The 15097-nt window shown below is 36.5% G+C and overlaps 2 protein-coding genes across 2 annotated transcripts in view; both read left to right on the top strand.

The window, feature by feature from the left end:
- LOC144972618 (uncharacterized) overlaps nt 1-12211 on the top strand; it is a 31041-nt gene extending 18830 nt beyond the window's left edge. Inside the window, exons 3-4 of the mRNA XM_078914057.1 lie at nt 2982-3157; nt 9941-12211. Of these exons, the coding sequence (XP_078770183.1) occupies nt 2982-3157; nt 9941-11335 (1571 nt within the window). The 3' untranslated portion in view covers nt 11336-12211. The remainder of the gene's footprint in view (nt 1-2981; nt 3158-9940) is intronic.
- On the top strand, nt 3181-8144 carry LOC144972619 (uncharacterized). The gene is made up of 2 exons (XM_078914058.1): nt 3181-5195; nt 5549-8144. The coding sequence occupies exon 2, from the start codon at nt 5560-5562 to the stop codon at nt 6082-6084; it is 525 nt and encodes a 174-aa protein (XP_078770184.1). The 5' UTR covers nt 3181-5195; nt 5549-5559; the 3' UTR covers nt 6085-8144.
- Nucleotides 12212-15097: the final 2886 nt, after the last annotated feature.

Here is a 15097-nt window from a genome sequence, read left to right as displayed (position 1 = left end):
ATATCATAATATCACTTTAAATTTTGATTCTCAATTAATTAATCAGATAATGAAATTAATTGTGTAATATATTCTTGCTGTAAAGAAAATAAGCTTTTCTTGCTATAAAGCATTATCATTTCATATCTACAAAGTAAAGCAATATTAATCAACATTAATAAATATATTTGTTAAAGTAAAATAATATTTACTCATTTAAAGTAAACATATTGAGTGAGTTCGAATATAGATAGAGTTATATTCGTATGATCATCATATTATAACAAAATCATTTTCTTTCTTTAAAGTGAATGAGCCGTTGGAGGCTGGGCTTTAACAAGCCAACTTTAGGCTATACACTCATAGCTTGACACTAATAGAAACTGAACATTTGCCTGTTTTATAAGTTACCTGCGAAGAACCATTTGCTTATTTTAATATCAGAACATTGAGAAACAATTGATCTGTTTATGAATACTGTGAAACCAGAACAATTTCAAGAAGAGACAAATTAACAATATTAGAACAACCTTACAGTTTTTGTTGAATATCAAGAACACTCTTTTGACTTTCTTCCACACGTCTGGATTGTGTTTAGTTAGCTAGTTAATTATTAGTTGCCTGTATGACTGTGATGGTTGCAACCTATCTGTGAGATTGTCTGATGTGGTAGCGGTTTGGTAAAGTATTGATAATTAATTGATTTAATTATATATTTTCATATCGCTTTCATATCATATTCATCATCACACATCTCCATCAATTTGTCATCCATCTATTTGATTTCATACTTATTACATCTATCATTTCATCTTCATATCTCATAATATCTTTGTTATATTGTAATAAAATATATCTTCATTTAGCTTCAAAACCTTTATCAACGTATTGTGTTTGGTTATTGATCGGTGTCGTAGCTTGAATATAGCACACATAAACAAGGTTGCAAACTGCGCTACATAAGCATACGGTTTACGTGCGCACTTTGTGACAAGCATCCAAGCAGTTATTATTTGGTAGCGTCAACATTATTATTATCTAATTATAAAAACGCAATTATTTTTTTGTAGAATAAACATAATTACCATTGCCCCCCCCCCCCCCCCTTTCTCCAACCCCCCTCTCCCCCCCCCCCCCCCCCAAAAAAAAACCAAACAAAAAAAAAAACAACAACAACAACAAAAGAAAGAAAAAGATAAACAAACTTGATATAAGGGTGCGAGAAAAAAAAATTAAAAAGTTTAGAAGCCTGTTACCGCCGGACCAAAACAGATGCAGGTATGAAATGTCACGATTATCAAATCAATTAATTGAACTTAACGTACACAAAATTTCAAAAACAATTATTGAGAAATATGTATTTGGAGATTGTTTTAATAGACACACTTTAAATTATCGAAAACTTTGAGCTAATTCTCAAATTTTGATGTGACCTGTCAATCACCCATTTTGCTTTATGGCGGTTTTACACGATCCAATTGATTTTCTGTCTTAGATAATGATTCGATTCCACAAAATTTGAATTGACTCTTTTAGCTCTGCTTTTGTGTAAAACATTGTACTAGTTTACTCTTATACACTGACATCATTGTCCAAATTATGCTACCATTGGATTCACGTCATGACTCATTGGAAGTCATTTAAGCTTTAGAAATAAATCAAATATGATTTCTGTGTCGTATTGAAAATTATGTAACATTGTTAAAAACAAAACTTGTCCCAGAAGATATCCCAATAGGCCATTTGGTTTTCAAAGAGACTGAGTGAATCTCTATGCTAGTCATACCGACGGGATCGTAACCTTGTCAGAAGCCGCCTGGAGCCCATAGCCACGGATGGGCCTAAAGCCAGATCATGCATGCGACCCCCCCCCCCCCCCTGCCCCCCTCTCTCTCTCTCCTTATCTCGCGCCACTTCTTGCATCCACACTCGACGCCCTTTCCTCACATTAACTTTATTTCCACATTTGACAAAATGTGATATTTTGTAAATTTACATATTTGTGTTTGTGTTTACTGTCTCCTGACGAAGGCCAAGGGCCGAAACGTTGTTTGTTTTGTGTTGTTCCCTTATATATGAGTCACATCTACTCACTTTATTTTTTTATCTCCAAATAATGAAAAGAAAGCCTTGAATCTCAGCTACGTATCGTTTCATTTATTTTTTCACATAATTGCCATCACGAGCAACAGCAGAGCTTCCAACGCCGAAATAGTTGGCGCATACCGTCAGCGAAGAACCCCTGTGATTTTTCTCGGCACCATCGACGAACATCTGCCACAACCTCTAAATCACTGTTGTAGCAGTTTTCGTTCAGATACTTCTCGAGCTGAGGGAATTAAAAAAATAGTCAGATGGAGCAAGATCCGGACTATATGGAGGATTCTGTTGTGTTGGAAGTTATTTTTTGATGGATGTTTGCTGCGCAGCCTCATTTTGCTGTTAGAAATTCAATAACAGAGTGCTATTTGACGTGAAGTTCATTAAACGTATGTTTCCATTTTCTCAACCGCGTTGTGACATCACTCAATTATGGGCACACATGACGTTACATGAATTAATTGTTGCACTTGAGTGTAGAAACATGGTTTGAGAGTGCGTGTGTGAAGTTTCATGATTGTACCTAAAATATGTTTGATTTATGGGCAAACGGTTTCTTATATATCAGCCCGCCCTCGTAAAAAGCAACACTTCTTTTTAAAGTCTTTTTACATTATAATTATCCTAGAGAGGGCCATGACATATCCAGGGTCATTTAGATTAAGAAAAAGAACGGGATTTGATCTGTACCGCTAAATGAAAAAGCGAGTTAACTATCACCAAACCATTGTTTCGACCCACCATAGTCGTGGTCGTTGTTGTTGTCGTCGTCATCATCATCATCATCATCATCATCATCATCATCATCATCATCATCATCATCATCATCGTCATCATCATATCATCATCATCTTTATAATCGTCGTCATTATCATTTTTGTCAACTGACTTTTTATTTTCAGGCGGAAGTGATGACAGTAAAGACGGCTCAGGAAACAAACGCCGAAGAACGAGAACGAATTTCACTGGCTGGCAACTTGAAGAGCTTGAAAAGGCATTTCAAGATTCTCACTATCCTGACGTATTTATGCGGGAAGCACTGGCATTGAAGCTGGACCTTGTTGAAAGTAGAGTTCAGGTGACTAGAAAATCGTCGCTAGATTCCATAACAAAAAAATGAGCTCTTGTTTTATACGTTTAACTATCGTTTCAATGTTTGGTAAACATGGATGGAAAAGTTGTAAGAAGTCTTATATTCTAATAAAATCAAACAATATTGTACGTGATTAGTGATTGAATGGGTAACACGGATAGCAAATCTTTGACTGACTCCATCGCCATATTGTAGTTTAGACATACTCACACTCACTCATTTCCATGACCAGTTGATTGTCAGGGGGACATGCGGGATGCAGACTTAACAACCTCACGCCATTCATCATTCTGTTTTTTTCTAGAAGGCTATTAAGGTCAAGGCCTGCCCACTCTGTGATGTTGTCTTGCCAATATTTTTTCTGTCTTCCTCTTCTTCTCTGTCCCTCCACAATGGTGTGCACGATAGTCTTGGACCGGTTATCACGGCAGCAGCAGCTTCTAATGGTGTCACACTACTATGTTATGATGATCAATCCAGGTCGTAAACTTATCCCCGCAATCGTGTACGGTCGCGAACCCGCCCGGAAGCTTCGTAACAACGCCGCGTTCAACTAGATGCTCCACGATTTTGGGCTAGTGACTGCTGCCCGCTTCCCATAACTTTATAGTCCGTTTTCTTAGCGGCAAGTTCCGTGCGTTTTGTGCACTTTTTGTAACCAGCAAACTAAGTATACAAATTGGTGCAGAAAATTATGAAGATTCGAAAAATAGGTGGCTCCAAATACAATTTTTATTGAAAAGACCTTAAAATTCGTCGTAAAGTCTAGTGAAAACGCGCACTTTGTGACATTTTGGCGCTCGATGACAAAAGTATTTTTTAAAAAACATTCTCACCCATTAAGAACATCTTGATTAGTTTTTGATCGTGGAGATATTTTTGTTTTAATGTTTTCTATTATTATTTACCAAAAATCTAGCTTTTAATTATTTTAAAACATTTTTTTTGTCTTCTGACCGCAGAAAAAAACCCAATAAAAATTGTCTTTTTTTTGCCCGTGCAACAAAACTATGAGTCATTAGGACGACCTATCCTTTACTAAGTATGTACTAGGATGTCTTAGCGCCTGTAAACGAAAAAACAAAAAACAACAAGAGACTAAAAAATATTTAAAGCAGTTAAAGAGGTTTCTTTCAACCATTGTGTACAGTACAATAATGCTAAATCGAAATGCGGTTTTGTCATCTGTCACCGCCTCTCCCTTCGAGATAACAACAGCTCCATCTACCGACAATGGCATCATGTGTTGTCTAAAAAATAACTGAGAGAATGAGTTTTGTCTTTTGAACGATGTCAACAAACTACAATTTTATTTTGTGCAATCGATATTCATTGAAAAGGTAAGGAACAATCTTTTTCATTTATTATAAATGTCTTATATCATCGTGATGTTATTTTACTTTATACGCGTGCTAGTGCGATAAGTATCGCGCAATGTATGACAAAAGAATTGAGTTGTGAAAAAAGAATTGGGTCACATCAAGCTGAGTCACAGTCATATCATTCTACACACACAATAAGCCTCCAGGATGCAAAAGATAGAGTAAGATTATGGCCCATGCTTGGATCTGAACATATTTTTCTATCTTAATATAATATAAGTTGCATGTGCTATGTCAGTACTAAATTTAGACCCTTTTAGATTCGATTCGATATAGATTAGCCTGTCGATGATTGATGATAGAATAACGGTGTTTATCATTACTGCTGACCGAGAAAGAAAGAAACATAACTAATTTATTATTAACTCAGTTGATCAAAAAAAAAAAAGAAAATCTCCACACACAATTCTACCAATACACGCTAATATTCACACACATTGTTTTACCTTTTGCTTGTTCAGGTTTGTTTTTTTTTTAAAACAGTGTATTGACTTGTTTGTTACATTTCTACTTGCCAGCCTCACAGTCCTTTGTTTCCTTAAAATTAATACGCATCATGCCTGGGGACCTCGTCAAATGGGAATGCTAGTTTGATTTGTTGAATGGTCAAGATTGCAAGGACTAAAGTTCCATTCTAACAGGTATTTGGAAGTATGTGTTCGTTGTTTGTGTGTTGATGATGTTGTTGTTGTTTTATTGTTGTTTTGCAGAGAATCTTACCACTGAGCTATCCAAGCCCCGTCAACTAATATGTGTTTAACCTTTCTCACGCAAACACACACACAAACACACACTCACACGCACACACACACACACTCGCACGCACACAAACTTGTTCATTCTGTCATCTCTCAAGCTACCCTATATCGCCTTAAGATGGTAACATTTTCTGTAACTTGATAAACTACGTAATTCACACTTTGTAGGAAATAACTATAAATATTGTCTCTTGAGTATGTCATGGGGTTTTGTTTTATTTTTCTTTCCTTCCTAGAATGCGCTAATATGGCAGGAGGAAAGAAGCGGCAGACATCCTTTGTCGACTGTAAAAATCTGAACAAAGTTCCAAGACTCGATCAAGCTTCCCCTGAAATTGACTGGTCGAAGTGCCTGTTTTGTCAAGAAACCATTGAAAATTCTTCTCTCATAAACCCTAAAAAAGCAACGAAGTTAAATTGTGTTGAAGACACGTATGTTGCCATTTCGGAGGATATCAAACTTTTTCATGACTCGGGTAGATTGCCAATAGCATTGAAATTCAATATTAACCAACCTGTGAAATATCTTGCTAATTTTTTGAGAGACAATGATGGACTTTACCATAAGAATTGCAGACACGGGATTCATAAATCAAAACTCAAAAGGCTTGCAAAGAAGATAAATCAATGTAATAGTGAAGCAGTTGCAAGTCCTGATACAAGAGGCACATTAAACACATCACATGTAAGCAAACACTGCTTGTTCTGTAAGGGTTGTGAAGGGGAATTGACTGAGGTCCGGACTCTTGCTCTTTCACAAAAAGTCTACTAGGAAGCTGTCCTTCTTTCAGATACAAGTATTCTTAGAGTATTTGCTGAGGGTGATCTTATTGCGATGGAAGCAAAGTATCATAAGCCTTGCCTTATACTGTTCCACAGAAGAGCAGACGATTTTAGATGTAAAAAATACTTCAGACAACAAATACAAAACACACATTGCAGAATGCAAACAGGATATTGTCAATTTTATTGATCAACAACAAGCTCGCACAGACACAAATGTTGTGTTTAAGCTGAATGATCTCTACAATTTACTTTTGTCAAAATTAAATGCCATAAATTGGTCGGATGTATATGTACATAAAACTAGATTCAAAGAAAATTTACTATCGAGAGTTCCTTCTTTAATGGAATACAGGGATGGGCGGGAAGTCTTGCTTACTTTCAAAGAGGGGAATATTATTTCACAAGCAGCTATTGCCGATTTAGATTCAAATGATGATCTTGCAATACAAAAAGCAGTTGATATTATAAGAGCAGAAATAAGAAATCATACATTCATATCACCCCTCAATATAGATCATGATAGCATTGTCAATAGTGTACCACACAAATTAGTGAAAATTGTGAATGGCATTTGAAGTGGTCAGTGTTCGCTAAGTTTAGGTCATCAGAATCGACATACCATGACAATTTCACAGCTTATCATGTTGAACCACAACAACAAAAGCCCGCAAAATTCAGGTAGCACTAGAAAACAGTTGTCCAAGGAAACTCAATCCCCGTTTATTTAGGAGTCATGGTTTTTGCCAAAACCAGAAAGAAAGGTCTTATTGATAAACTGTCTGCTCTGGGTTTATCAATTTCCTATGCTAGGGTAAAAGATATTACAGCTGAAACTAGTAAAAGAATTTGCCAGTTCTATAAAGAGACAAGTATTTCAACATCATCCAGAGATTTGTCTGTTTGTTGTTTGACAGAGCAACCAACTTATCTGCTGTCAATGAATGCCGGCGTGAACTTTTTACAAAAAAGTCACGCCTTCAAGACAATAGCCACCAACTCGTGAAGCTCTCAAACAGCATTTAAATCGAGCAGTTTACCAAGCTGGTTATGTATGGAAACGCTCTCTTGCTAAAGACCCTAGTCTTCCTTCCAAATCAGATTTTGGTTGGAAAGAAGATGGGATGCCAAAGTGGTCCACTTTGACTGACCTTACACATGCCTCACAAAATCTGATTAAATGTAACTGTTCATCAAAGGGATGCTCCAAAAGATGCAATTCTGTTAAGGCATCTCTTCCATGTACTCTGTTATGTGCCTGCAATGGTCAATGTTCTAGAGACAATGATTGACTTTAAACACGTTTTTCAATTGTATGTTTTCAACAAACTATGTAATTAAAAAGGGATGTAAATCTATAATAATGCTGCTGTTAAATATGTACACAGAAAAAATGTTTTAAATGGTTCAATTCTTCATTGAATAAATATGTATTGTACAATATATATAAATTTAAACGTGTTATTTGCTTTATGATAGAGATACATTGTACTCTTATGTTTGAGAGTGATTGTACGTGTGTGTCGGGAGGAGAAGGGGTACTTGCTTTGGCAGTTGAATTGTCTATTATTGTTTTTTTTAAAATCAAATTAATATTGCTTGATTTTAGAGGATGTGAAGATTAAAAATGTTTTTGAAATGTATGGCATTTCAAATATATGTCAGATTCTAAACTATTTAAACAGTTTCCAGGAAGGAGATATACATTTTTTTAAATTTCCTGAAAAATCCCAATTGAATTTCGTATTTTCTTATATATTTCAATAAAATTCAAATGGAAAAATATTTTCTGAGTCCAAAGTACGCAAGGGAATACCAAAATAACCACATCATTATAAAATATTTATAAAACCGTAATTTTTTGAGAAAAAAAAATAAAATGTTGAAAAAATGTATTTTGTCACCTTTAAAGGGCAATAACTCTTGGTTCCAGCTATATTTCAACTTGGAGCCACCTATTTTCGAAATCCTCATAAAATTCTGCACTTTGTGTGAAAATTTCATGCTGGTTACACGTTTTGCACAATTTTTCCATTAAGGGAACGGACTATTAGACGGTTTCGATAGGTTTCGGAAAAATGAAGTACCCTTCTGGATTCACTCCCCAATGGTGTCCACCTACCATATTCCCGGCTTTATTTTCCACTGGTATCTACCTCCCGTAGTCCCAGGTTCATTCCACATTGGTCACCACCTCCTATAGTCTCAGGTTCACTCCACTCTGGTGCCCACCTCCCATAGTCCGGCTTCAATTTCCACTGGTAACCATCTCCCATAGTCCCAGGTTTATTTCCCTCTGATAGCCTCCTCCCATAGCCAGGTTCACACCCCACTTGTGTCCACTTTCCCGAGTCCCTGGTTCACTCCTCACTGCTGTCTACTTTCCATAACATTGGAAACTTTCGGTAGGTTTCGAAAAAACAAAGTACCCTTCTGAGTTCCCTCTCCACTGATGTCCAAATCCCATATTCCCGGCTTCACTCTCCACTAGTATCTACCTCCCGTAGTCCCAGGTTCATTCCCCATTGGTGCCCACCTCCTATAGTCTCAGGTTCATTCCCCTTTGGTGCCCACCTCCCACTGGTATCCATCTCCTATATTCCCAGGTTCATTTCCCTCTGATATCCTCCTCTCATAGTCCCTGGTTCATTCCCCACAGCTGCCCCCTTCCCTAACTTTGTCGGGTTTCAGCGGGTTAGGTGGATTCGACAAATAAGAACACCACCGTTCAAGGCGCCAGCGTATCGGCTCGACATCCGAGATGGTCTAGTGACGATCAACCATAAATACTACTTTCCCCCTGATATGCCTCAAGCACCACCCCTACCAATCGTCAAGGCAGTGATCCATTAGGGGCGTTATGTGTGTGTGTGTGTTGATGATGATGAAGAAACAATAAATATTTTCCCAAGTTTTCACTTTTGATAGCATGAATTCATTGTTAAATAAACTCTTTAACGAAATATCTGAGAATCATATTTTGAGGGATGGAAAAAAAGGTATTCTGCCATGGCTATGGGTTCATTAAATTCATTATCTGTTTTTATCGTACACTAACAACTGGTGTTAAGTGGCGCGCTATAAATAAATAATTTATTAAATCCAATGCAAAACGACCAAATAGATCATATTTTCTAAGAGACCTTCATCCAAAGCCATGAAAAAATCCTTATAACAGAAATTATGAAATAGTTATAAAAAGAAAATTAAAAAGCCATCTCTTTCGGTTATGTTTAGATAATATTATATGTATGTAGAAACAATTAATTGATCATTAAAAAAAGTAAAGTTGAAAAAGAATGGATAATCAATCTTCATATAGTTCTAATCACATTATATTTGTTATGTCACCTTATAGGTTTTCTTTACTATAATTTACATTTTAAAAATAATTCTGTATTCTCACCTTTTAGATGCTACAAACAATACTCGAGTAAAAAAAACACACATAGTTAAATGATTAAATACTTCTCCTAGAACACAACACTGGAGCCTTAATGTTGCAATCTTTGCCCCCAGTCTGACGTTGACACCACTCGATGTCTGCTATACTATTCTGATTCCTGTCAGGTTCACAAATGTCATGGATGTTCTCTTGTATCTCAAAATTTGTTGTGGAGTGCATCTGCTCTTATTATGGAGGACGACGACGACGACAACGATGATGTTAATGATGATGATGATGATAATGATGATGATGATGATGATGATGATGATGAGGAGGAGGAGGAGGAGAAGGAGGAGGAGGAGGAGGAGGAGGAGGAGGAGGAGGAGGAGGAGGAGGAGGAGGAGGATCATGATGTGATTGACAAAATGTTTTTTTTTACTTTATTTCTCAAACTCAGGTATGGTTCCAAAACCGGCGTGCCAAATGGAGGAAGAAAGAAAATACCAAAAAGGGTCCAGGTCGTCCCGCTCATAACTCTCATCCTCAAACATGCAGTGGTGACCCGATGGACGAAGAGGAAATCCGGAGGAGGGAGAGAGAGCGTCTGGAGAAAAAACGGAAGAAACAGGAAGAAAGGATGAGAAAGCTGGAGGAAAAAAGGAAGTCGCTTCATGGATTAGTATCCCATCACGCTCCCTTAATTGATAGCGTCAGTTTTAATGAAGGGGGACAAATAAGCGCCAACCAATCACAGTTTTGTGGTCCATTTCTTTCCCCTACCTCTTCAGAGGCTAGCAGTGACAGCTTTACAGATCATAACATTTCAACATTTGCTGACACAATTTCAGACACACACGTTTCCCCGTCCTCCACGGCACAGTCTCCACAAAGAGCAACCGAAAACAACAGAGAGGCAGATCGTGGTAGTTCCTTTAGCATTGATCGGCTATTGGAAGCTCCAAAAGTTCCCCGAGGTAGGCGGCCAAATTCTAAATATCCCCTAGTGCAAGCTTGTAAATCTCTAGGCACGTTAAATATTGGCCTTCTTCCATTTTTCCCGATTACTCAACCGATGGGTTTCCTTGTTCAGCAATTAGTTCAAAGAGAATCCGCTTTGGGAACTTCGCTTGATAATAAAGAAGATTCAGAAGTGATAACATCAGAAATTGAAGTGATGAAAGACGCCACCAGGAAATGCCAAGAAGGTCCCAAAGATTTAAGTTTAAGAGATATGCCAACAATGCACGAGAGCGTCTATATAAAGAAAGCAAAAATTTCACCAACTATTAAAAAGAGATCTTCCTCAAATTCTGATAATGACGAGGACCGTTTCGAGACACATGGTTTTGAAAGCTCAGCTTCAGTTTCAAAGGAATACAATGTACTACCGATAACAAATGGCGTGCGTTTATCTCGTAATAATCTTGAAAGCAATTCATATGATCAGCAGTCCGACACAAAATATTATTACAATTCTTTGAAGAATGAAGTCAAAAAGGAAATGCGCGACGAAAGAACGGTGGGTGAAAGAAACAGATACTGTGATGAAGATATGAATGCTTTAAACCTCAGCTTGGTGAACGATGATAATAACAATGAACATGATATTGAAAACAAAGACAGTCAAACGGAAGCTGGATCGATTATCGAAATAAAATTGGCAAATAATGGTGGCGACAAGAGCGTTATCTGTGGTAGCAACACAGCAATTCGAGAGAACGAGGAACTTGAAAACGGTGAATGTGATATTTCTGACAAATCTTCAGAGAACGGTTCAAAAAATAATATTATGAATAATATTGACGTTGAGGACGATTGTTCTGATCAATATGTGTTGACCGCATCATGTTGAATGATAATTTTTTTATAAACTAGCTAAAATATATTTGTTAAGTATTAATCTCAGTTGCTTGTTTGCATTAGCAAATTAAATCAGATAATGATTAAAGTTATGATTCCATTTGATCCTTACCACTACACTGAACAGAGGTAATGTTACAAAAACATCAAGAATTTGAATTAAGTCATTAATTTGTACAATACTTTTTCAGACCAATTTACATCAAATCAAGAATCACTCTTTACCCATTCAATAATGTCACACCGTAACACAGTGAGATCAGTATGTAAGTAAGTAATCGTCGAGCAGGTGCAACAAAAATAAACCCCAAACTATCAACTGAAATAACAACAAAAATTATGAACTACTATTAGCTTCATAAACATGGCATTAAAGCATGAAAAATATATTATTTGTTTATAAAATGTGAAAATAATAGGCGATATTTCGTAATTTAACAACAAACAAATAAGAAATTGTTCATATTTATGCTGTTTAAAATGGGCTGTGCTGTTCTATTTTCTTTTGACCGTAAAAAGCTTTGACAAAATGTATTCAGATCAGATGTTTCAACACCGCCAAAAGGACAATAAATTTGTAATGGGATTAGTTTGCCAAATCTCAACAGCAACAGCACCAAAATATCTGACACTGCTGACTGGGTTCTACAAATTATTGGACGTTGTCCTGATAAAACATTTAAGAAAATATCGAAGAAATATCGGAATACTCTATTGTTGAGGTCAAAGGGTTGCATCAATATTGTGACATCCTCTATGTGTTTATGTGATCTATTAAACCAAAGACGAGCCCTTTTAATCGATATCTTCTTGTCTTGTCAATTTCCACGCATTTTAATTATAAAACTTATTTGAAATTTTTCTTCAACCGACTCGAGTCTTGTTATCATAACTATGTGTGCAAATTGATGTGGAAACCCCCCCCCCCCCCCCCCCCCCCCCCACGGGAGACCGGTCCCTATTTGGTGCAAATTTAACATTAAAAATATCAATTGTTGGATATATTGCGATTGATAGAGTGGTTTTACGCACTTTAAAACAAACCATACATTCTAAATCATGTTTAAGTCATTAGGCTCATGGAGCCGGAGTTTATCCTGGTTTCTATAGCATGAAAAAGACAATAGCAATTGCTTGCTGCCCTTTGGATAGGACGCTAGTATATCGCAAAGTACTTGCTGCCTGATCTAACAGACCCAGCTACCCGCTGACTGCGGGGTCGATTCGATCCCTTTGCAAGTGAAGCGATTGCTCTACCATCTGAGCTTTTGGGCCCTGCCCAACATAAGATCACAACATATACTGAGCGTCAATTTAAACTGGCCAGAGATTGACTGCCCATAACTCAATAGTCATACTTCACATACCACTTAAAAGTTAAGAAAATTTCAATTTGAGTAAGATATATACATGCTTAGCCGAATAAGGTGTGGGTTAAAAACATCAAAAATTTCGAGGAGTTCAAAAGTAAGCGTAAATTCATAAAGTTGAAGAACTCGTAAAAGCTATTACCGTCTTTGCATTGTTTTTTCCCCTCTTAGATTATGTTTCTTGGTTCATATTAATTCAATTCTTTTAAAATGCCAATGGACAAGAATATACTTTGAAAATTGCCGTTATATTAATTTAACCCTATGGTATCATAGTCATAGAAATTCTATTTCTACCTTATTCCCTTGCACCAAGGGGAGCAACTCCACATACATGATGTGTTACATGTCTTTAAAAATATTTATGAGATAACTACCCATGCTATTTCGTTTTAATGAAAGGAAAAAGGAAGGGGAGAAAAAAAATTCATAAAATGTATTACAACTTTTCACTTTGTTATTCAATTAATTATAATTAGCCAGTTGGAGCTGTAAACAAAAGTTGAAAGATATTTGTTACAAATAAAATAAAAGTCAAAAGTCAAACACATCCACAGCCAGTGGAAAGTACAGGTCGTTTGTCCATCCAGGAAGTTGCGACAAGGTGATGCATATTGTTGTTCCTCGAGGAGCTTTAGATTTCTTCATCTCAGGTGGTAAATCTTTTCTCGAAGCTCTAACTGTTGAGCATGAGTAGGTCTCTTATTGAAGCAGATCCGTAGCAAGCTTCACAAATGAAAAATAATTATCATAAAAAAATAACGACCTCGGTTAAAAAATCAACGGAGTGTCCTAGACCGAAAGGATTGGGTGTGGTGGATTTTCCGGTGTAAAAACTTAATTCAAGGAGATAGCCGCTTCTAGGATCTGCATCACACCTTACTTTCACACCCTAAGTCTTTGGCTTTCCCTGACTATACTGTTTGAAAAACAGTCTTCCAGTGTAGTTTCATCAAATAAAATATCTCTGCCAGGGCGATTAACATTCTGTGACTTTTCAGTGATGAGATTCATAAGGGGACGGATTTTGTAGAGGGGACATTATTGAGTATGGCCTCGTGGCTGTTGGCCAGAGGAATCACATAGATGGAAATATTGACTAAGTTTCTCATACCTTGATTTTGAAATAGTATTAGCAATAACATCAACACGGAGTCGGGGATGCTGGCTACAATATAACGAACAGTGAGGCAGCAGCCACTGCTTTCGTCTCTGCTCAGCAAAGAGATTTGTCTGTGTCACACAGCGTTCAAGAAATTTCTCTGTTATAAATAAACTAAAATAATCATAATATGGTTGTGCTTCTTCAGCCAGTTTATGTCAATTATCATCATAATCATTAACAAAAAAATCTTTCAAATTGCCACTCCAAGTGCTAGCTCTAGACGTATCACCATTATCACCTACAGTCTTCATCACTACCTTTACAAAGAATTTTATAGTCGGCATCGGGACAGTGAACCAGAGGTCGGCACTCGTATCGTCTAACCATGAGTCTCTTTGAATAAATAGCAAATAATTTCACTACATTTGACCAGATCACTATAAGTGAACCTCACATTTTACATAGATAACGGTTTTTAAAAAAATAGTATCACCCTCTCAAAAAATGTGATTTTACAGACAGCCAGTTTCAAATGGGGTAAATGAGACTGATGTAATAAGCCAAAATCACTCCATAGTCATTTTTGCAACGCGGAAAACAATATCAGCACAGCACAGACGTTCACTCCAAAAACACTTTCCGGCTTAGCTATACTATCCTCAAGCCAAAATGCCTCGATGCAACAAAACACTACCATAGTCAATTTGGCAAAGCTGAAAGCACTATTATTAGTGTTTATAGCACAGACCTTCAAGCTAAATAAACTACTGTACCAGAAAAAACACTACCACTTAGGCAATATAGCAGGTGATCACAGAAAAATAGCCGTTGTGTATTTCTTTCTATTGTAAAACGTTATAAAGATATCTTTTTCAAAATTTTACTGCTTTTAGATCTATTTTTCTATTTATTGAACTGCAAAATGTCAAATTAAGTGGATGAGCGGTTTTTGAATAATATAAAATCTTGTAACACCACCTAAACATTTTGATATCGGCGATAAGATAAATTATTGTGGTATTTGAGCGTTGCTAGTAATTTGTGGGTGAATCTTGCAGGTGCCATGGAAACGGCGGTCATTTAGAGACATGAACACTTTTGGTATGTTTGTAAATACCTAAAAAACAAGACATGACATGCTTTTTTCAGTTGTCTTGTATATTTTTCTGGGTAGAAACATTTGTTATAAAATTTGTCATTGAAAAATTATATTTGACTCATAAACATAAAAGGGGAAACCGAAAGTAATTTGCTTTTTCTCATTTTTACTCATGTATGT

This window comes from Berghia stephanieae, chromosome 5 (assembly GCF_034508935.2).
Source record: "Berghia stephanieae isolate SIO BIC M18660-M18661 chromosome 5, UCSD_Bste_1.3, whole genome shotgun sequence".
Classification (NCBI taxonomy): Eukaryota; Metazoa; Mollusca; class Gastropoda; order Nudibranchia; family Aeolidiidae; genus Berghia; species Berghia stephanieae.
The sequence above is the reverse complement of the archived record's forward strand: the minus strand, read 5'-3'. Positions and strand labels throughout refer to the sequence as shown.